The following is a 21807-nucleotide window of genomic DNA, read 5'->3' as shown; positions in this document are numbered from 1 at the left end:
GCACTCCTCCTGGACCTTCTGGGCTGCTATTATAATTTCCCTCTAATTCCTTTGTTTGTGGTATTTCCTAGACTGTAATACCCCAGCAGTCACAATTTCTCAGAAACAGGAACTAAATAGACAATATTTAGCCTGTAGTATAATTGTCTTGGCACCTGTAAATCACTGAAAAGGTGGTGATTGATTCTCAGAAGAAAATGATTATCTGTCAGGCCTACTGGAGAGGCAGCTATATTTCATCATTAACTTTTAGCAGCCTTTGCAGAACCTGGATAGGAGACTTATGATTTTAATGTCACTGATTTCTCTGGTGTTTAAAGGAAGTTATTTTTTTCGAACTACAGAAAATACGTGGTTCTGTGAAAATTGAAATCAAATCTTGCGGTTTGTATTGGATTTAGTCCATAATAGTTCATTGCTAATATTGTTTAGTAAGAATTTATTAGTTAAGCTCATTATTTTTGTTTACACTTTCAGCTGAAAAGGCAATTTGAAAGAATGCTTTTAGCTGACAAGTCTGGGGAGGATTGCATTATAAAACAGGGTAGCAGGGCTGGAAATTATTTTCATGTTTGGAATAAGTTTGTGCATGATTTGTGCACGGCTGGCTGGAGGATGTGTGTGCATGCATTGCTCTTACAATTCAGCACTTGCCTCTTTTTGTGTATACTTTTGGATTAGTAAAGGAGAAATTCACTTTGGAATAAGATGTATCAATAAGAGAGGTCATTTTAATGCAACATATGTCATGAAGCCAGCAGCCTCCCCTTGCCTTTGCAGGAGACTGTGTCTTTGGTTATTCTCTTCCTAAAACTCCCTTGAGTCTTGACTCTCAGATTCTGCCCTGAAATTTGAAATGGTGTGAATGTCACCTCTCAGAACAGCAGTATGAGATGGTCCTTTTTCCCCAGGAGCTGGGTCTCATGCTGCATCTTCTGCAGACAGCAAAACACAACATCTCAGCTATGTGACAAAAATCTTACCTGAGTCCCTGAATCGTGTCAGAGATCAAGGATTACAAACCAAGGGGATGAGAGGATTAATTAGTAATAAGAGGTTAAACGGGTGTAATGTTTGGAAGAAAGTGACTCTTGTGTTACTTCCTCTCTATGCCAACAATTTTAGGCTTATTATCATATGTAAACGAGGTAGGAAAAATAATTCAGCTAATCAAACATGGATTTTGTTTGGCTTTGAAACAACTGCAAGCAACCTGAAATTTGTTTGTTTGCTCAAGCTGAAGTTTCATAACGTTCCCAGGCAATGTAAACACAGCCTGGAAATTGGTCCCCCACCTCTCACCCCAACTGTGCCTCCCCAGACCTTCCCCATGTCCAGACTCCATCTGAGGAGTGGTGCTGTGAAGCGGAACAGGGTATGGATCTGGCAGAACCCCCCAAAGCAACAGAAGAGATTGATTTTTGGCCACATGGGTTGTTTAATCTTGCTGGCTCTGTATAAGCATTGATTCTGCCCCAGTGGAGGAGGTGTGAGACAGTGGCTGGAGGAGACACCCCCCGTTGCACGGCATTATGAACTTTTCAAGGGATCACAGCCTGAAAAAAGAAGAAAAAATATATTCAGACAAATTCTGCCACCCATTTCTTTATCAGCCAAGGTTTTGCAATCACATTTTGCTGTTTTAAAAAAAATCCATTTTTCCCTGTCTAGCAGCTGTGTTGAAGATTCAGAGTCAGCAGGTAGATGTATCCAGAGAAGCACACACCTGGGTTTCATTTTCTGTTCTTTTTTACTCTGTGTCCTGAAGCTGAGCACATCTGAGCTGTCTTGCTGGTACTGAGTAAAAGCAAAAACCATTTAAGTAGCAATTTCTTAAATAAAACATAATTAATATGCTCCTCTCCGATCTTCCATTCCCACTTCAGATTCCACTCTTCACAATGAGAAGTGCACACATTAAAACAGTTGGTTTTGATGTTCGTGTCAGCATTCTCGCATTTCTGCATTCAGGTTTCATCATTCTCGTACTGGTAACACTGTCAGCTCTTTCATTTATATTGCAGACTTCAGAAATTATTTTGTGTGTGTTTTATTTTCTATCCACAGTTCCTTTGGGCACAGGAGAACTGCATCTAATTTTTCAATTTCTCCTTTTTATTTTTTTGCATCCTAAAAGATTAGGAACCACAAGGCAAGTAAGGAATTCAGAGTTCTTTCATTTACTCCAAGCTTTTAGACCAAACACAATGACATTTTAGGCCTGAGCTCAAGCTGTTTGCAAGCTCAGATCTGACAATAATGTAATACAACCAAGGAAATTTGCTTTGGAGCATTTCGGCTCCTCTTTACCACCGTGTATCTAGCCTCCCCAGCTGCTTCTAAAACTTGTACTTCAGCTGCCATAATCTTATCATTAAAGGTGGATTTAAGTTTTAAGAACCTATGAACAAACCTTTGTACTTGCGACCAGAAGCTGGGAGATGACTCTGCATTTAAGGTGCAAGCTCAGCTTTACTCCTGTGTCGGCTGCTAATCCAGTGCAGCCAAGTGTTGGGTGCTGTGACCTCTCAGCAGCTCCTTCAGAGGTGCATCTTTATTGCTCAGCTGCTGCTTTCTGACTTCTCAAATCCCTCCTATCTTGTTGTTCTTATTTTCTACCCTTGCAGTGGTAGCATAAGGAAAAAAAAGCTGAGTTTGACCACATCCATGAGGATGTCAAGCATTTATACTTTATTGGTTTAGAAGCTTACTAAATTTAAACAGAAGCATTAGCATGGCCTTAGGCTCTCTTGACAGTTATAAACTCTTCCTTGGGGGGATTTCGGTAATGCTTTCTAATCAGCTTAAGGAGTTAATTAAACAGCTGTCACTTAGCTTCTTAATTCTGAGACTTGATGCTAAATAAGATTTGAAATTAGTTATGCATGACTGAGGCGTGGATCCTCTGATACAAATAGGATGGCTGCTTGCTGAAGAGGTGGAAAATCTGGGCCTTTAGACATAAATAATGGATATATTCATGATGGTACCCTGGATTAATGCTCTAATGTCTGATTAATGAAAACAACAGCAACAGCAACACTGTGAGGAAAATGGAAGGTGCTTGTGTCCAAACAGGGCAGATTTCCAGGCAGCCATTCATTCCCTCTTGCTGGCATGCCCTGTGCTTCAGGAGATTTCCATGATCATTTTCATCTCTTCCCTATTGCAATCTGTCGATGGCAAACTCGAAAGCCAAGATAGCTATTGAAAAAAAAAAGAAGAACCAAGCATCGTTTTAGAAGCTAGATGTTTAGCTTGGAAATAATGTATTCTACCACTGTAATCAGAAGTGCAACTGGAGATCTGCTGTGCTTATGAAATGTGATTCGTAGAGCTGCAGTGGCTTTATAATACTTCTTCCCTGTTTACTATGATAGGACAAATATTCCTCCTCCTGAAGGGTACGAGCTGCACATCAGCCCAAGTTGTTCTGAAAAAATATGTCTGGAGGTCTGTTTGGAAAGCAAGCTGGTGTCTTACTGCTGCTTGTGAGCCTTGTGAGGGCTAACAAGGATTCAGCATTACAGCCTCCTGAACCTTGCTAAACGCTCTTGGAAAAGAATGCTGACAATCACTACCAGCTTTTTCTTTGCGTTTTACTATTAGACAAAATGTTTCTGAGACAAAGCTGATGTGGAGACTCAAAGAGGAGCGTGAATCGGTTGTATATTTATTTATTTTAGCAATCATCATTAATACAAACATTAGGAAACAATGTTTATGGAGGGAGAACAAAGGGAAGAAGAGAAATGCCTTATGAGTTATAAAGATATTGTTAAAGTTCTTTCTTTCACCCCAGGAATTATAAGGTAGGAGATATCCAAAGGTAATTAAATTGCACAGAAGCTACCAATTGAAACTGAAAAACTAATAGGTGTTCCCTTCTGTGTATCTACTTAAATAGATACTTACTGTGTGCATCTTCTGAATGTGCTTCTGCTGGAGGGCTTAATATGCTCAGTTATTTATTATCAATCTCTTCAGCAGGCAAAGAACGCTCACTCCAGAATCTACTTGGACAGTATTACCATTTTTGAATGCAGTAGTAATTTCAGAATAAAGATTACCTGGTCTTCCATTTCGATTGTGAGAGAAAAATGTTTTTCCCTGATTGCTCTTCCTATTTCCTTTGGTTATTTTAGGAGATCCGTGTACGTGAGCTATGCTATGTAATGGTTAGAGAAAGATCAGCAACTTTTTAATAGCTGCTCAAGGAAGCAACCTTATGTGGTCTGAGTACTTTTCTATAGCTTTGCAAAACCTGTAAGTATTCCCATCTTGCAATGCCCTAACATGATATCTCGCATAATCTGTGTTAGTTATGGATAAAGAAAGTAATATTTCTTCAGAATATTCTGTTATCACTTAAGCAGCAAAAAGTAACACTTTTAAATTAGAAACTATTTAGATTTATAGCTTTTACATGCTGAGACTCTGATCCATAAATCTCTATGTAGCTAAATAAGCATCATGTTTGTTTCCTCAAATGAAATAATTTTCATACGCTTTCACCATGGGAACATTAAGCCCTTTCTACCATTAAACAAATGACTGAAAAAACATTTTGCTCTGCCCCCGCTGCATAAATTGGTGTAAATTGTTATTATGCCTCTACGTTGAAGGGAGAGATGCAAACCAGGTGCTTAAAGAAATCATCCGCCAGACCCCTGCGTGTGGACATACTGAAGACTCTGCAGACAGAATGTACAGCTCAGTTAGTCCAGCACAGCTGCAGACATTGCCTGCTTGCTTTGTGTTTGTTTTGCTTTAGAGAAGTACTGGGTGATTTGTTTTCCTGGGACTGGGCACGCACTTACTGATAGAAAAACACTGTGTTTATTTCCATGAACTCCAGACAATAATTTTTTTCACCCCTCTTTTCTTTCGGACAAGAAAGGCATGGACATCATTACGACTGCCTAAGAATTAGCAGCACTGTCACATGCTGAACACTGTGCTCATGGGGCTGTGCACAGTTCCATAAACACTTTGGTTGCGAACATACATCTAGAATGTGAATACAGACAAAAGCTATAAAACCTCGACTCTGGAACCTTTGGTTTTAGAAATAAAACATGAATTTACCTCCTTCTCTTAGAATCAGCAATGTACATACTCATCCCCTGGTATTTAAGCATTCCCATTAATGTCTTCAGGATTACTGCCATGATTGGTTGAAGTTCAGCTCAGTTGGACCGTGGCTCTGGGGGCAAGATGTCAAGATGTTATGGTGCTTTCAAGCCAGCTGAGACTTTGGGCATGCAGAAATTCCCTGTGTGTTAGATGTGCTTTTCAAAAGTGACTGGGAAGGAACAGAAGCTAGTGACAGTGACATAGCTGATGTACTGAGTAACTTGGTTTTGCATGCATTTCCAGGGAGCAGCAGGTATCGTGTACATTAGGATGTAGTCCATATTCAGAATGTCCAAAGCCAGGACTTAGAATTTGGAAACACAAATTCATGAAGCTTTTGAGGAACGTTATCAGTTACTAGTTCTTACCATGGGAAATTACATTTGCCTTTGGTGAACAGACCTCATTAATCATACTGTTTCAGAGGGTTAGTTATTAAATCTCTCTTTACTTTATAAAATAATTACAAGGTTCATTTTGTAACATACTGACTGGGGGAAGAAGGGCATTTCTGCTTGGGGGAGCAGGTATTTTCAGCTTGGCACTAGTTGCAAGCAGCTAGGCATGTGCTGTGGCCTCAAACAGTCCCACTGAAATGCAATTCGTGCAAAATGTTTGTGAGGTAGGAACCTAATGCTTGGATTCTGTAATTATCATGGATGCTTAATAGCACTTGTTCTGTCAAACTGCCCCATTTCTAGCTCAGTGGAGCATACAGGAGAGTGGCAATTGGATCTAAATAACCTGCATGTGGTAGCTTCGCTGCGAAGCTCAGATCTGAAATAAATAAGAGAATCTGGAAACTTAATTGCAAATCTTCCCAAGATCTCGGTTGCCTGAGTAATATATCCTCTTCTGAGCACAAATGTGCACTCATGACAGATGGGCCTTACAGTACAGTTCTCATATTGATATAAATTATAATTTCAAAATATCTGAAGGGCTTTTGTGTTGAGGGAGGGAGAGGATTTTCATAAATTCTCTTTTTGTGAAATCCTATTTCACCCTCCCCTGAAGATCACGGGGAAGATGGGAAAACTTTAGCAAAGCAGCTATCAAAAGAACGTGAGCTTTTTTCTTTCTTTACATATTGCTTTGAGTCGGAATAAAGTATCTCTATTTCTTTAAGTGATAAGAAAAGGTCTCTTTGATCCAAACCCTTTAGATGAGAAAAGTCTCAGCTTCTCCTCCTTAGCCCAAGAGGCAGTAGGGGGAGTCATCATCTCCCAGTAACTCAATTTCAGTCTCTTACTTTATTGTCTTCCATGAGTGAAATCAGGTCAATCTCAAAGCTCATAGCGTGAGCTATTTAGGTAATGAGCAGTTAGCACTTGGGGGGCTTTGGAAGCATTTATTTCATAAGAGATAGCTGAAATCAAGAGCCTCTTGTTCTATGGGATAGTCTGTGATTTGCAGGCATGATTCTGAAAAGCTCGAAGACCTTTCCAGGAGTGAGCAATATTCTACAAAAAGGAGATGAAGAATTCAGGGACCAATTTGGGCTTCCTGTGTATTTTGGCACAAGTCAGCAGTTCCTGCTGTGCACGACTGACATAACATCCAGGTAACTGAGGGTGCTGCTTAGCCCTGGGCTCTTCGCATAATCAGAACTTGGTGCTAGAAGTAATAAATCAAATGGAAGGTGCAGATTTTGTGATAATCCTCACAGTGATGGCATACTTGTAACACGTCACTGCAGAATTTGCTTAAGGAGCCTAAACCTTCCCAGCATCCTTCCTTTTTGAGAGAGGATGGGTTTGCATGAGCCTCATTAATAGATAAATCATAGATTTATATAATGACTTGAGTTGGAAGGGACCTCAAAGTTCATCTGGTTCCAACTCCCTTACCATGGACAAGAAACAATTGCATGCAGTTCTTGCCCATAACTACCCAACATGAGCAAGGATAAATCCTAAAAAGCCTGGCTAGAGTCTGATTCCCTACTGCCCTGCATTGCATGAAGTCCTTTGGATGAGGCCAGAAAGGCAGCATTCTAATTCCCTAGGTAGTAGAGCAAGAGAACCCAGATCTTTCCTGTCACAAGAGGCACTGTCACTAGCCATTCTCACTAGCTGTAAATTAGGGGACATGAGTTGGATCTGCCAACTTGCATCTTCAAGACCAGCCTAAAGCCTGCATTTAAGGCTAGAATTTCTTTTTTATATGTGTATTTTGGATAAAACAGCCAAACTTAAGGTATGTTATTTTTTTTTTGTGATCAGCATGGTCACTAGTGTGCTCAGGATGGAGTCTTCACTGTTGCTAGAAGCAAGAAATGTCTTGTTAGTATGGCACAGAATCATGCCTTGGGCGCCAGGTTGCTCTGACACCTGATGAGTATTCATGAAAGAGTAACGAGTGTATGATGAATGTCTTAGCAGTCCTAAGTCAGAACTGGAAATTTGGTTCCAGGATTGAAGGGAGGACATTTTTTCTTTCTGCCTACCGTGTTGGGAATAATTCTTAGAATTGTCTTTAGAAATTAATGTAATGCTGATTCTAGGTGGTATTAATGAAGTAATAGTGAAATATGCTAATCAAAAGGGCTTTTTTGTCTCTTAGGAAGCGGAGATCCTGAACACAGCTATCCTCACTGGGAAAACAGTGGCTGTCCCTGTCAAAGTGATCTCTGTAGAAGATGATGGGACTGTGACTGATCTTCTGGAATCTGTGGAGTGCAGATCATCAGATGAAGATGTCATTAAGGTAGGCTCATACTGCTTCATTGCACCAAGGGAGAGGCCCAACAAAACAGTCATGTTCTCTAATGTGACAAGTTCTTTCTTTTTCTAACTGTTATACTGCCAAGAAACTAAGGTTTATTATCACTGTTATGTGTAGATTGGTTCGGTGGAGCAATGAAACAAACAGGAAATTGCATATATTCCAATCTACGTGTCAAATACTTGGAACTGCCTGTCACTTCCCACCTTTGAAAAGTATTTTCAGAGTTCATTCTACCTCTGCTTTTTACTCTTCAGTTATATGGGTTGTGTGGGGTCAGGAAAGTTGGCAGCTGATCTTCTAGAAAAGGAAGTAGTTCCTCTGAAGTTAGTTTGCCACACTGGTATAGGAATTGTGTGTCTCAAAGCTCGTGTCTTTTCTTGGTACTAAGCCGGTCATGTACTGCAAACATTAGCTTTGAAATTGTGATTCTCTGCAGTTAACAGAGTGCCCCACAGAAAGCACGTTGCCTGCCAGTCATGGACTGGAAACTACTTGATAAGACACTTGACCAATGGATTTACTCTGTACAACAGCTATGTAGGCTGATCTCTGAAAGATAAGCAGCAACAGCAGACAATATAATGGCACTCGTACCTTTTACTCTCAGTGTATGCTTCTTCAGTAAATGATGAGGAGATATCTTGCAGGAAGATTTCTAAGCCACCGTTTTTGTTGAAATCTTAGGGTCAGGATGGACCCTCAAGAGGTGTACTGATTCATGAAGACATTCATCTTGTACCAGTAAACATTGAAAGTTTATAAGAAGCCCTGAATATTTCTGCTCAGGTTAGTTAATGGCTCATGTACATTAATTGCAGTGGAAGTCACAGTCGACCATGATGATTATTGGAGATAGTGGAAGGCATTCCAGCATGGTGACAGAAACGTTGGCTCATGTACAGCAGCTTATATGCTTTTGCAAACTTATGCATGGCTGTCACATGAGAAGACAAAATAAGAGACGTGGCTACAAATAAACGTTCTTTCTTTTTTTAACATAACCAGCATGTCACAAAATGATTAAAAATACTCCATGCCACCCCTCCAGCTGCTGGAAACCACTGTTTTCCCATTAACTTTTGTGAACTGCACCATATTGAGGACTTGGCCTTTGTGAAATTTGCCTTAGACTAAAACTGACTGGAATGCTAAGCATTCTTCATCTTACCTTCGTTCATTTTACTTTAGATTGAAATGGCTGAGGATACTGTTTATCTCCAAGCAGGCCTCTTTGGGCCCCATTAGCTGAAAAAGACTCTTCCTGGTGGAGGTAGTTGTCTTTAAAGGAAAAGAAGAGTGCAGGCGCTTATTTGTTACTGTCATATGGGAGAACTGTTGGAAGTTTGATGTGTAACTTTATGTCACAGAGGGAATGACAACCTGGAGCAGGGTAATTGAAGAATAGAGCTGGGTATGGATTTAAATAATCTCCCTTGAATTTTTTCTAAGCAGATTTAGCTTTTTGTCAAAATGTTGTAAGGTTGATACTTATTGGACTTGTTTTAAGCAATTTCTTCATGATAATTTCTTTTACACAAGATGAGCCCATGCAATTTAGAAGTCCATCTTCACTTATGTTTTCATTTTAGAATCTACTCAGGTCTTCTATTTATCTGAATAGCCACCATGCTGGCATTTTCTGATTAAATGTCTTTCTGACTGTCTTAATCTAGACAACTTTTTTGCTTCTATGGAGCCCCTTAGAATCTGATAAATCTGCCAAATACAGCAAATTGATGAACTGAATCTAAGTTTTAAAATATAAAGAAATAATTTGTTTTTCTTGCCTTGTGTTGTTGAAGTTAATGAGCTAAGTCTTCACTCACATAAATTAATTAACTTTTCAATTTATTCAGAGAACTGGAAAAATAATTTGAAAGCAAATATATCATCTGGAATATATTTTAAACATAAATTTTATTTTCTGCAGTTCTTGTTTATCAAATCATTTTGTTTTGGCCTATATAAACCTCCAACTGTTTTGGTATATAGTATGTTCATCTCTTACCCTGGCAAAGAACTTAAAGTGGTAGTAATTCCTATGTATGTATCTGTCATCTGTAAATTCATTAATGTACCTATAAAGGTTTATGTGCTTTTGATATATATACCCTTTCACACTGATGCTAATGACAAGACCTACAGCAGACAGAAAATCTAATCAGAGAAAAGATGTTCCAGGCTTCTACAAACATCCCACTAAAGTTCACTCTTCTGCAGTAGAATGGCAGATTTCAAGAGCATTAAAATGAGTCACCAGTTTAAAGTGAGCTTTTAATTGAAAATGTCTGAGTTTTCAGTTTACCTGCTCTGTTTCAGACCAAGCCTTATTCACAGACATCTTATGTAATGAAGATAAAGCTATACAATTAGTGGCCAGCCTTCAGCATGCAACAGTAATTAGAGTTTCTATTCTCTGGGCATTAGAGAAAGGAAATAAAAAATGGGAGAAAATGTCTGCTCTAAATGCCCACTGAAATATAAAGTCTTAGGTTTCTATGTCTTCACTGTTACAGGATTTTCAACACATCTGTCACGTAACATCTTTTATTCCTTCTGTTTTTCGTGTTGTTTGATGAAGACGTTAAGCTCATTTTCCCTGTTGGATGTTAGTATCTCCACTTCTAGTTACAGGAGCCACATTTATTACTCACTTCTTTCGCTGCGGATTTCAAAGCACTTCTACCAAATTGCATCTACCTGAACTTGGTTGAAAAAGTCAGAACAGAATTTAGTCCACTTAAACAATATCACTAATGGCAAAAGATGGCGTGAAATGATTTAGCCTACACTGATGGAGTAACCATTCCAAAGTAAGGGAGGCAAATTACAGACTGCTTCACAAATGAGAATGGACCCTTTTTTAGCCTTACCAAAGCAGAGAAATATCCAAAGCATCACTTTTCAATGCTCTGCATTTTCAGTCTTTTCAGATAGAGATACAAAACTGTTCCAACCACGTAGTAGTAGTAGGTAGCTACTCCCAGTCAGGTGAAGGCTTAATAGCTGCTTTATTCTGATTGCTTTGGAATATATGAAGGAGGTAACAAAGCGCATGGCAATTTCTATGATATTACTTCAGATAAACAGAACTTCCAGTAACGCTTAGCCTGGTTCTATCTGTGGCAAAATAACATCTTTCTGACCAAGTGATAGACTTAATAGAACGTGAAGTATCAGAGCACCTAAAACAGCCTGAAGCAAACAGTGTTTTAAAGCATTAAACTTTCAGCAGCTGCTTCTCTTCTTCCTTACTCTGTGTGCACTACAGGGGAAAGTTGAGTTCTTTTAAAATTGGTGGAGTGACAGAGTACAAAATCAGAGGAGAACGTAGTCAGGTCCAGGATTTTATCTGCTCCCTGGTTTAGCGTTGGCAGTCTCAGTGCTGTTGCTTATGTCATGCACACCGCTGAGGGCAGTTCATTTGAGATTCTTTCTGCAATACAATTTTGGACACATCATCACACAAGTTTTCAGCTGGAAAAGATAACCACCATGTGTGCAGGTGAAGACATGGCCACAGAAATGGAGGTGTTGCGAAGATGCACCAGTATTTAGAAACAAGTGTATGAAGAATCCCAGTTTCCCTCCTATTTCTTAAGTTTAAGCCACAGTAAGAGTGGTTTGAGTTGTGTGTTATAGCTTGATTGAGTTTAATAGCTCACCTGGTCCAAAGCAAGAAGCCTGTATTCATCCTGGCCTGTGTCTGTCCAGTGAGTCACTGGGAGGAGAGGACAGATGGAGAAATGCAACCTGCAATGGGGGTAGAGCAGAGCAGAAGATGAAGAGCAGCAAAGAAGAGCAAGCCCCTGTTTCAGAAGTCACAGTCTATTCCACTAGCTAACCACAATGTGAAATATTCAGGAGAGGTTGTCACAGAGGTTTTATAGCTCAGGGTTCAGAGCATCCAAGTGGAAGGGAAAAGTGGATGTGGTCAATGTAGTTTGTTGTGTGATATGAAAGAAGATACTTTCCCATCAGCAAATGGGATTTTGTTTAGATTGAACACTTGCACAGAATATGGTTGTTTAGGGCTGAATTTATGGAAAAATAAATCTTTGCCTGGAGGTTTGGGTGAAGATCAAGTTCAATCTGCCATGGTTTTCCACAATATAATGTGGTTTTTCTCACCAGCTGAACTGCCTTATTTCATTCCAAATAACTTTGATCTGTCTTGAAACAAACATTTGATTTAAGTCAGCAAATGGATGTTTTTATTTTCTGCTACGTCTAAACATTTCATTTTGATAGAAAATGATGAAATCATGTCCTGTCATTTCAGCTCAATTTCAGTATTCCTGACATCAAAATCTTTCTGAACTCTTTACCTTAGGAGGAAGCAATTGTGAGAAAGAAAATACTTTTCCTGGTCTGATCTAGTAAAGAGGATACAGGACAAACTCAGAAATGCACAGTACTCAAAATAAAAGTTGAGTGCTGCTGATGTTGGTTTTCAAGGTAGAAGGAACAATGCTATTATCTCTCTGGTATGAAGAGCAGTCATGGCAAAGATGAGTTCTGAATGTAGAAGTGATGTAACAGTCCCACATCTTTCAGCAATCATCCAAAACTCACCCAAAGGTTTATTGGTGGAGTTGTTTGCCTTCTTCTCATCACCCATATTGAAAATCCCAGTATGAGTGGGACAGTTGAGTGTGTAATTCTTGAAAAGGAACTTTTTCCAAATTCTGCAGAAGATACCAACAAGTCTGTTTAATGGGAAAGGATGTGCGTTCCTTTCAAGCCATGATGATAATCTTTCTTTCTGTGGTATTTCTGTTACATTGTGGGGACAAATGTGTTTATACATAAGAACAAGACAAAATTAAAGAATACCAAAACAGTTGTCAAAGAGGATCTGAGTGAGGAATTATGTTGAATACGGAGTTGGGGATCATGGCTTCATGGCTTCACTTCTTAGTCACTGATATGAACAGTTTATGATGAGAGGAAGACAGCTAGTAGTCAGCAGTGATTGTGAGAGATTCGAAAGAAACTATAATGACCAGGTTTGTAGAGCTGTTCTTTTTGCAGAAAGGTAATTTCGAATTTCTTCTTCTATTTTTTCTTGGTGGAGAAGAGGTAGCTTTTGAGTACGAAGATTTGAAATTCTGGAAAGCGTTCGATTTCATAGCTTGAGCATTGGAATGAGCTGGCACTGTATAGGCATTTCCCTGCTGTCATATCGTTAGTCTGGTGCCATCCATGTGGAAGGCTTATCCTGGTCCTGTGCCTATGAATCCCTCCAGTAAAGATTCTTGGGAATATGTTCTTCCAAGTGTTTTGCCTATTTCTGAGAGTCAGATTTGTACAGCAAAAAAAAAAAACAACACCCATGTAGAAATGTCAAAATCAATTCCCTTTTCAAAGGGGATTATGTGTCTTACTTTTTTCAGCTGCTTTCAAAACTCAATTCATTGTGTGCTGTATCCCAGCGCTGAGAAGTGCTCCATCATCTCAATAAAAAGAGATTGGATGACCTCTAGAAGGACTGATGTGAAGACAAAGTAGGGAGCAGACAAGCTGAATGCGAAAAGAAATTTATTTTCTTCTCTATTCCACTGGGCTAAGCCAGCAGTGCCTTACTGAGGCGCATGATGTTGCACTGATATAAATGAAAGCTAAATTGGGCTCAGAGCATCCAACAGCACCTATCTCCAAAACTGAACCTGACATTAATCATTATAACCTGTGATTCTTTAAAAAGTTCCCTTTAGCTTTAATACTCATTGTGTTGTTCAGTTGCAGTGCCTGTCTGCCACTTTCTTTTAGAAGATGTGCTTTTTATAACTCCTGGTGCCTGCTCTAAGCCATCCTCCAGATCATGTGCTGCTTTATTGCTACCTAGTAAATAGTTACAAGATGCCATATTGTCCTGATTTCAGCTGGGATAGAGTTAATTTTCTTCCTAGAAGCTGCTATGTAGCTGTGTTTTGGATTGAGGATGAGAAAAATGTTGATAGCACTCTGGTAGCTGCTGCTGAACAGTGCTGCACAAAGCCAGGGATGCTTCAGCGCCTCGTGCTACCCTGGCAGTCAGGAGCTGGGGGTGCACACAGGGTTCAGAGGGGACACAGCCACTGCCTGTAAGTGTTGGGTAGGCTGAGATCAGAAGGACATAATGAACTCAGGACTTATAATGATTTCTAGTGCTCTCTTCATAGGTAATGAATAAAGAGTCCTCACGAGTGGTTAATCTTGGGTTGGGATTTTAAGCATTACAGATCCTAATAAGGGCTCAGTCTGCATACATTGTGTGACTTTTGATTTTCGTTTCATTTGCCTGTGCCTTAATAAGATTAGATAACAATTGGAGAACCCATTGGATGGGTTTTCAGATGCTATATTGAAATGTGCTGGTTGTAGTGCAGGCTCTGGCATATGCTTTTAGATGTGACATCGGTGTGCTATTGTGGTCTTTGGCATGCCATTTATTTGATCTATCTTAGCCTAGACACATACAAAAGATATATAATGGTTTTGAATTACCTTGACAGATAAAGAGCATTAAGATTAAATCCTTGAAAAGTGCTTTGAGATCTCTGAATAAAATGTACCCTCTAAGCATCATCATTATGTTTGTTAATAATATACATACCCCTAACTAGGACAGAGCACAGGCTATTTAGGAAGCACTCCTGTTAAACTTAACTTAATCACAGCACATAAAAATAAGTGTCATGACATAGTATTACTGGCTGAGTAAGGATTTAGAAACATTTTCAGATTTCTTTTACAACAGAGGACATGCAGATCTGCTGACTGAAAATTTCTTCCATTTTATCCAGTATGTGGGCCATTTTGCATTAATGTCTAGGAGTAATCTTGCAACTCTTTTCGTGGAGCTGAACAGATAAGGACATCAGGCCACAAACTAAACAACTTTGTCTTAGGCAAGATGGGATAGACTTCTCTCTCCAGTCTCTGTTGATGCTAACAACATGACTAACACCCAGCTAGCAGTATGCAGCCCTTAACTCAGCCTCATCTTTCACTCCTCTTGTGGTTCTGCAGTAGCTATCCAGTTGTTCAATACTGTCTATTATTTGGTCCTTGCTGTTTCTTAAATACGTTTCTGTTTTCCTGTCCTTACCTACCCTTTGAGTTGTCAGCTTTTAGCCTTCTTGTATCAGTGCCGTTGGTAACTTTTTCTGAAAACTTCCAGACAATGAAATATTCAGTGGTATCCTGATGTCTCCTAAGGCCCATATATAGCTCATGCAGTTTCTTATTCAAGAAGGTCTCAACTTTTGCTTAGAGAGCGAGGTAAGCTTGGGCAGAGTCCAAAGGTATCCTGTGAAGGGCCAATTCATCCTTTCTCTGAGATGTTTTTGCTGTACAATAATCAAATTAAAAAAAACAACAAATGCTGTCCTTAAGTACTTCAGCAGCCCTGTGTTTCAGAGGCAGATGTTGTGGAGTGGTTTTCTTCTATCAAGTGCAGTGCAGTCCTGGCCTGCGTGCTCAGCTCTTCACTGCTTTCCCATTCTGACATTCAGCTACCTGCTTACTTGTTCTCTTTGCAGTTATTTATAACATTGATGTAGTGCTTCTGAAAGACTTTCAGGAGCAGGAGAAGGTAAACAAGTAAAGCACATCTGAAAAATGCTTTTAGATGTCAGAATACAAGGGGTTATCTGAGTCCAGTTTTTTTTAATAAATAATTATCTGTAACAGTCTCATTCTTTACACATGAGAGGATCTGGTCTCCTGCATACTCTGAGGTTGTGGCATGCGTGCTGTATTTGTTTGCAGGAGCTTACATGATGCTTTTATTTATCTCATATCATCTACCCATAGAAATGCTGAACAACTTTCCAATTTCAGCCACATTTTGCATTATTACTTTAACTTATTGTTGGATTGGAGCTATTTAAGCACCAAATCCAATTGATTTTACCAGAAATTACAAACCTAAAGACTAACCATAACTGTTCTTAATGGTTATTCAAGTTTATTTAAAGTACAAACATGAATTGTGAGCAGATGGGATTTCAGAGAAAGTTTATATTTTCTCCCAACTTATATAATCTCTTCTTTCTGTTTAATCTCAATTTAATTGCAATTGACTATCGCTCAAAGAAAGAAGTCAGGCCCAGTCTCACACACACATACAATTTCTGCTGATGATTAGATCTTATTTCTGCCACTAAAAATCCGAAGTGAATGCAGTTTAGTTAATGAGATTGCTTTGGACTTTATTTGATGATCAGAAGAGACTGTTCCTTGCAGAGAATATTTTTTGTGTCTGTGTACAGCTCTCACCATCACTGGAGGGTTTGGCATCAGCTTAATGCTGAAAGCAAAGATCAGCCCGAGCCAATTTTAGCTGTTTCAGTGCCATAGCCATAAGTCAGCACATGTTTCCTTGAAAGTTCTTCACACGTTTCGATGATGCTGAGCTGAGTTTCAAGCTTGTAAGAAATCTTGAAAGCAGCTGTTTCCCTAGGGCTGAGAATTTCATCACGAGGATTTCACACAGTTCTGTAGACAGGATAGGAAGCAGTCCCTCTGGCAATACTGCTGTACATACTATGCTAATTTTTGAAGACACCTTGACAACTAGTTTTCCAAATTGTGCCCTTTGTTGCCAGGTTAAACAATGTATGTGTCGAATCCCATCTCCCACTCTCACTCTTCTAAGTAGATTCAGCTGGGCTACATTCATTGATATTTATTTCTTTGGATCTCAGGCTGTGGGAAAGCTGTGCACAGGTTTGAGTAACCTCTTCCTGCATTTTTAGTATCCAGATCCAACAGTTATCATTTGATCTCACAGTTTCCTGTTTCATTGGCTGGATTGGATTTCTTGTTGTTGTTGAGACTCTGAGAAAACTGAGACATAAAACAAGATGTTGAAATTAAACGTGTGCCCACCACAGAAAAAATGTAGAAAAGAGAACGTGGAAATTACCAGAGGGCATGAATCAAGATGATTCCAGATGAACTGAGAGAGGACGTCCTTTGCTTAGCAGCACAGGAAGCAAATCAAGAGGTAATGTTTTTTGTGCTGGGAGGATAAGAGTTATCTGCAGTGGAAGAGTCTCTTTCCCACTCTGTCATCAGCAAAATATGAGTCATATGCTTTACATACAGTCAAGGGTGAAATGCTCAGCTGTTTGCAAACTTCTAGTTTAAAAAATTGTGTATAGTCAGATACTTTTGCCAGAGGTTGCTGTAATATGTCAAGACTATGACAATCCTCTAAGGCCATAAACTACCCCCATGGATATCTCTGGATTTGGTAGTAATTGACTTTGTCTGTTCTGTCATTTACTCTGTTTTTTTTAGTGAAATGATCCAAGGAAGAATTAGAAAAACAACTTGGATTATAATATTGAGGTTTTGTCTGTGATGTGAGGTCACTGAGCTTGCATCGTTTAACAGGAGTTGAGCACTGGGCTTCAGGTTTTATGGCAAATATAATTCAAGAGATCATTTCAGGTGCAAGATCAAGATGAAATCTGTGCTTCTCCCTGGCAAAGTCTGACAGCAAGAGTGCCATGTCCCACCAGCTCTCAGGAAAGCTCTCATTCCCCAAACAGCTGCAATAAGTTGAAGATGTTCTACTGAATCCTCAGATTTATCATAATAATATAATAATAATATGTAATAATTACTCTTTTCTTTTTCAAAATAATTCAGATGCAAACCCTCTGTTCAGCCCCACCTGTTATCTGTAGCACACAGGATGGAATTAGTAGGAACACTTTTATGTTTTCTGGAGCCTGGTGTCTGTATAGATCAGTTGTCTGCTTTCAGATTTTATGGGTGCTTCAAGGCTGCCCTATGGTTTTAATGAGTTTTAATGAGCTAAATGTTAACGAGACTATCACTCAGGCAGGCCTCACTGGATCTTGGCATTTTTCTCTTCCTGGGAATGCCCCCGAAGCTCTTCTGTCAGAAGCTGACACTGCAGTGACCACTCCAGTTATTTACAAGTGAAAACACCTTTTATATTTTCTGTACTCTTTATAGAATGACAGGAATGCAGGTGAGCCAGAGCTATGGGACCAAGAGCAACTGAGTACATCTCCTAGGTCTGAGATGTTCCCTGCTTAGCTAGGAAGGGAAACAAAGGAAGAGAGTGTTGAACATAATGTGATTCTGCCTGCATTGGTACAATCATAAAACAGAGCCAGATTACTGAGAGTGGTTCTGTTATAAGGGTGGAAATGGGAATAAAATGAATGCCACTTTCATAGGGGATGGGGCACCACCATGATCTCCCACTGTCTAATTGTCTGTTCCACTAAACGCTTATCTAACTTGCCTGGGGCTTTTGTGGGGTTGCATCAAGTCTTTCATTTGTTAGAGTCATATTATTCCCTTTCACGTGAAATGTAGCTCAAAATAGAGAAAAGAGCAGTTTCTAATTAAGCTCCCGCCTAGATCCATTATAGCTTCTGAAGTGATTGGAGCAGGGAGATAAAGAACTATAATGAGCCCGGTATGTAAATATAGATGTAAAGTTTGTTTGGAGGGATGGGGGTTAGAGGCCAGATATCGTGAAACCAGACATAAAGCCTCTGGGTAGAAATTCAATCAGTGCATTAGTTATCATGGATTTTCATAAAAATAAAGTAATAATGCACATTCATGTTTCAGTTCATAAATGTGAAGTGACAGGCTATGACTTAGCCACTGAAATGATATTATAGACCCAAAAAAAGAATAATAGAGGAAATTGAGAAAGCAGAAGAGATGGTTGTAATAGAATTGAGCATTGGTATAAATAAAAATCATGAAAGGGAGATTGATTTAATGCAAGATATGAATGTCAGAAACTCAAGGTGTTAAAAAGATCATTGGCTCATCTGGTAAAGCATCCCTAAGGCTGCAGAACTTCTAGCTGAAAGAGCCAGGTCTGCTTGAAGTAGATGAACGTGCTTTAAAATTGTATGAGGAATAATGTATTGGGGGAAACATGCTTCTGCTCCACACACAGTTCATTAATAAGTCGTGCAGAAGAGGAAGAAGCATATATTGATCCACTGGAAAATTATCTTTTCTTGCCTGTATTGATAGAAGACTTAAATGTAGATATGGGAGTGAGAAATTGTTTTAATTCAGAAAGTCTAAATAGCAAACATTTCCCTGCTAGCTAGTTACAAAGATTTGGAAGAAAACAATCTTAGAGAAGTAAGTTGGCCAGGCTACATCTGTGATTGGTGTTTTGTACATAAAAACAGGTAGGACAGGCACAGATTTCATGTGAGTGATGTCTCCATTTAAGTGTCTGCTAATGTGGAAAGATTTATTTTAACTTGTGAAAGTCTTTTAGGCTTCACACACACCCATCTATCTCACTGCAAAGAAGCTAAAATCTGCCTTGTTTGCACATGTCTGAGGGAAGAAGGCTCAAAGTTCCAGATGTAACTGTGCTAAGTTCTCCTCACAGTAGCTGAGAGTGACAGAACAACTCTTTTTTTGGTACTGGTTTGTGTAAAAAAGAATATAGCAGCCAATAAATTGGAGTGTGGCTTGGTTCTCATCAGTCCTACAGGCATGAGTAACTACACATTGAGATTTTGGAGCTGTCATAGTTCTGTTGATAGTTTTGCGTCTTTAATTTTCCCTTCATTATATGGAATTCTGCTTTTCAAACAAACAGAAACAAAAGTCTTGGGAAGGCTTTTAACAGCTGGGTGCCAGTAGGAAAAGTCCGTATACCTGCACAGAGTCTGGCTGCAGCACAGCCAGAAGAACCCAGAGGAACCCAGGGAGGAGCTGTACATATCCTGAAATTTTCTCTTTCTATGATTTTTCATGCTGAGGATCACCTCTGCTTCTGAAAAAAAGTAAATAAAATCTGAATAACCTTAGCGAGTCTCTCATATCATCTTCCTGGGGCAGACAGCCCTCATTGACCTGAGGATGAAATAGGAAGTGAAATGGCTCACCTACAAATCTCACAGCACATAATGAATTCCCAGAGCCGTTCAGAAGGTTGTGTGGAGCCTGTGGAACACCACCTGCTGTAAGGAGGTGATCCCTCTTTGTCAGTCTTGCCCTCCCTATGAATTGATGAGCAGCAATCATCAAATGCATGCAACTTCTTTCATAACAGATCTTGAGGCTTAGTGTAAATGAGCAATGGCACAAGAGGATAGTTGGCAGGGCACCAACAAAATTTCTACTCTTCTGCCAGTGACAAATGTATGCTTAGCCAACACAGTGATACCAAATCAGCCCAGCTTCTGCTCTGCTTGAGTGAAAAAGATAAGTCTGCGATCAATTGGAATTGCAGTAGCAGTTTGGGCTCTGTACAGTTGCAGTAATATTTAGCCCTGTCATCTGTGGTCTGCTCAGCCCACTGATGAGTGTGAAGGATAAAACCAGGGCAGCCTCCTGCCAGCTTGCCATGCTCAGAGCTTGGCATTAATATGTGCATTTTTCCAGGGAGCTTTACGTATAGTTGGGCTGTCCAGTTTGTTCACATTGTTTGGAAATCAAGAGAAGGCACAGCTGCCCAGCTGCTCCAGGTGCCTGCCATTCAGGCCAGGGTATGCTTCTGCAGGGCGCTTGTGGATTAGCATAAGTGAAGCAGTAAAGTCTGATGAAGCTGAGCATGTCTGGCACAACATCAACGCTAAATACGTGCATGTTGTTGGGTTTTGGCCGTGAGGTCTTTGTAAAAGAGCAAGAGTATCTGCAATGCCAGAGATATGACAGGCTGCTCTGTCATTGGAGTTGGGAGCTCTGTAAAGGAGTGAAGGCATCACGTGTCCATCAGAATCTGGAACGTGAAATTCCTGAAGATCCTTGTGAAAGCAGCTCCTCTCACTCTTACCTTCCCAGGAATGTCTTCATGAATATTTTCATAAATGGTTCTTTGGAGGTGGATATAACTGTCTTTGAAAGGAGGTGAAGGTCTGTCCAGGGCACTGCAGAACTTGATCAGGTTTTTCAATTTAACTATTAATATAATTCATTTCTAAACACTTAGACCATGCAAGATGTGTCAGGGCAGCGGGGCAGTGTGCTTTCAGATGCCAACAACCTGGCTGTTTTTCCTTTTGGTTGTTTGAAGATAGTTCAGGTAACAAAATTCAGGACTCACCTTGATTTAACAGTGAACAGATACAATGTGTGAGTGCTTGTCAGGTTGGAAAGCGTGTGAAAGCATCTGGAAGATCAAAGCAGCATGACTCCTATCAAAGTCAGTGGGGAACAAGCAACTGAAATCTTACAAAATGCTTACAAATTGTCCTTTACCTTCCATTCCCTGTCCTCGTGGAGGCCAGCTCTTGGTACATTTTATTGAATGTGTCCCTATTGTCCTTTCATTGAAAGTGAAAGGAAGCTCAAAGCAGCTGTAGGCTCAGGTTAGCAGCAAGATCAACTGTTTTGAACTTGAAGGCCAAATGCACCTTGACTGCAGTGCCATGTAACCCCATTAGTTACATTAGGGCTGACAGGGAAAGAGCTAGAGCACAGTTTGGTTTTCTCTTTGGTTATAGTGACAAAAGCCAAAGTTTTTCTCATCTCACAGCCACCTCCTGTGTGTTTTAAAAACTGTTGTTGCTTTGCTGACTGTTAGCCCCAAGCACATCACAATCTATGTCCCATGTATCTGGTCTGTTCTTTCCTGCCCTGGAAGATCCATAGGCATGAGGCACGGATACTTGCTCTTAGCACATCTATGACTGTCTCTTTCTGTATGCTTACATTACATAGCACCTCTGTCTCCCAGCAGTATTGAACTTCAGTGACCAAGAACTGCAGTTCCCTGTTGCTGATAGTCCTGTGACAATCTAAACAGCTGGAAGTAAAACATTAAGGAACAAAATGAGCAGATAATGAACCTTTTCTGAAGTCAAACAGCAGAGGAGAAACAGAAATTGCTTCACCAATCCTCAGCTGGCCTTCTGTCCATTCTGTCAGTGTTTTTGTGTCATAAATTTTTCTGGGATCTGTGTGAGAGGAACCAGTTTCTGG

At 39.8% G+C, this 21807-nt stretch overlaps 1 protein-coding gene across 4 annotated transcripts in view; it reads left to right on the top strand.

Moving 5' to 3' along the window:
- The window catches only part of TMEM132D (transmembrane protein 132D), a 215712-nt gene that overhangs the window by 170692 nt on the left and 23213 nt on the right, over positions 1–21807 (top strand). For all 4 annotated transcript variants that reach the window (XM_052690816.1, XM_052690815.1, XM_052690817.1 and 1 more), the window contains one exon: positions 7702–7845. In XM_052690816.1, the coding sequence (XP_052546776.1) occupies positions 7702–7845 (144 nt within the window). The remainder of the gene's footprint in view (positions 1–7701; positions 7846–21807) is intronic.

Source organism: Tympanuchus pallidicinctus, unplaced genomic scaffold, assembly GCF_026119805.1.
Source record: "Tympanuchus pallidicinctus isolate F22 unplaced genomic scaffold, pur_lepc_1.0 scaffold28, whole genome shotgun sequence".
NCBI lineage: Eukaryota > Metazoa > Chordata > Aves > Galliformes > Phasianidae > Tympanuchus > Tympanuchus pallidicinctus.
This window is presented reverse-complemented; position numbering and strand designations above follow the sequence as displayed.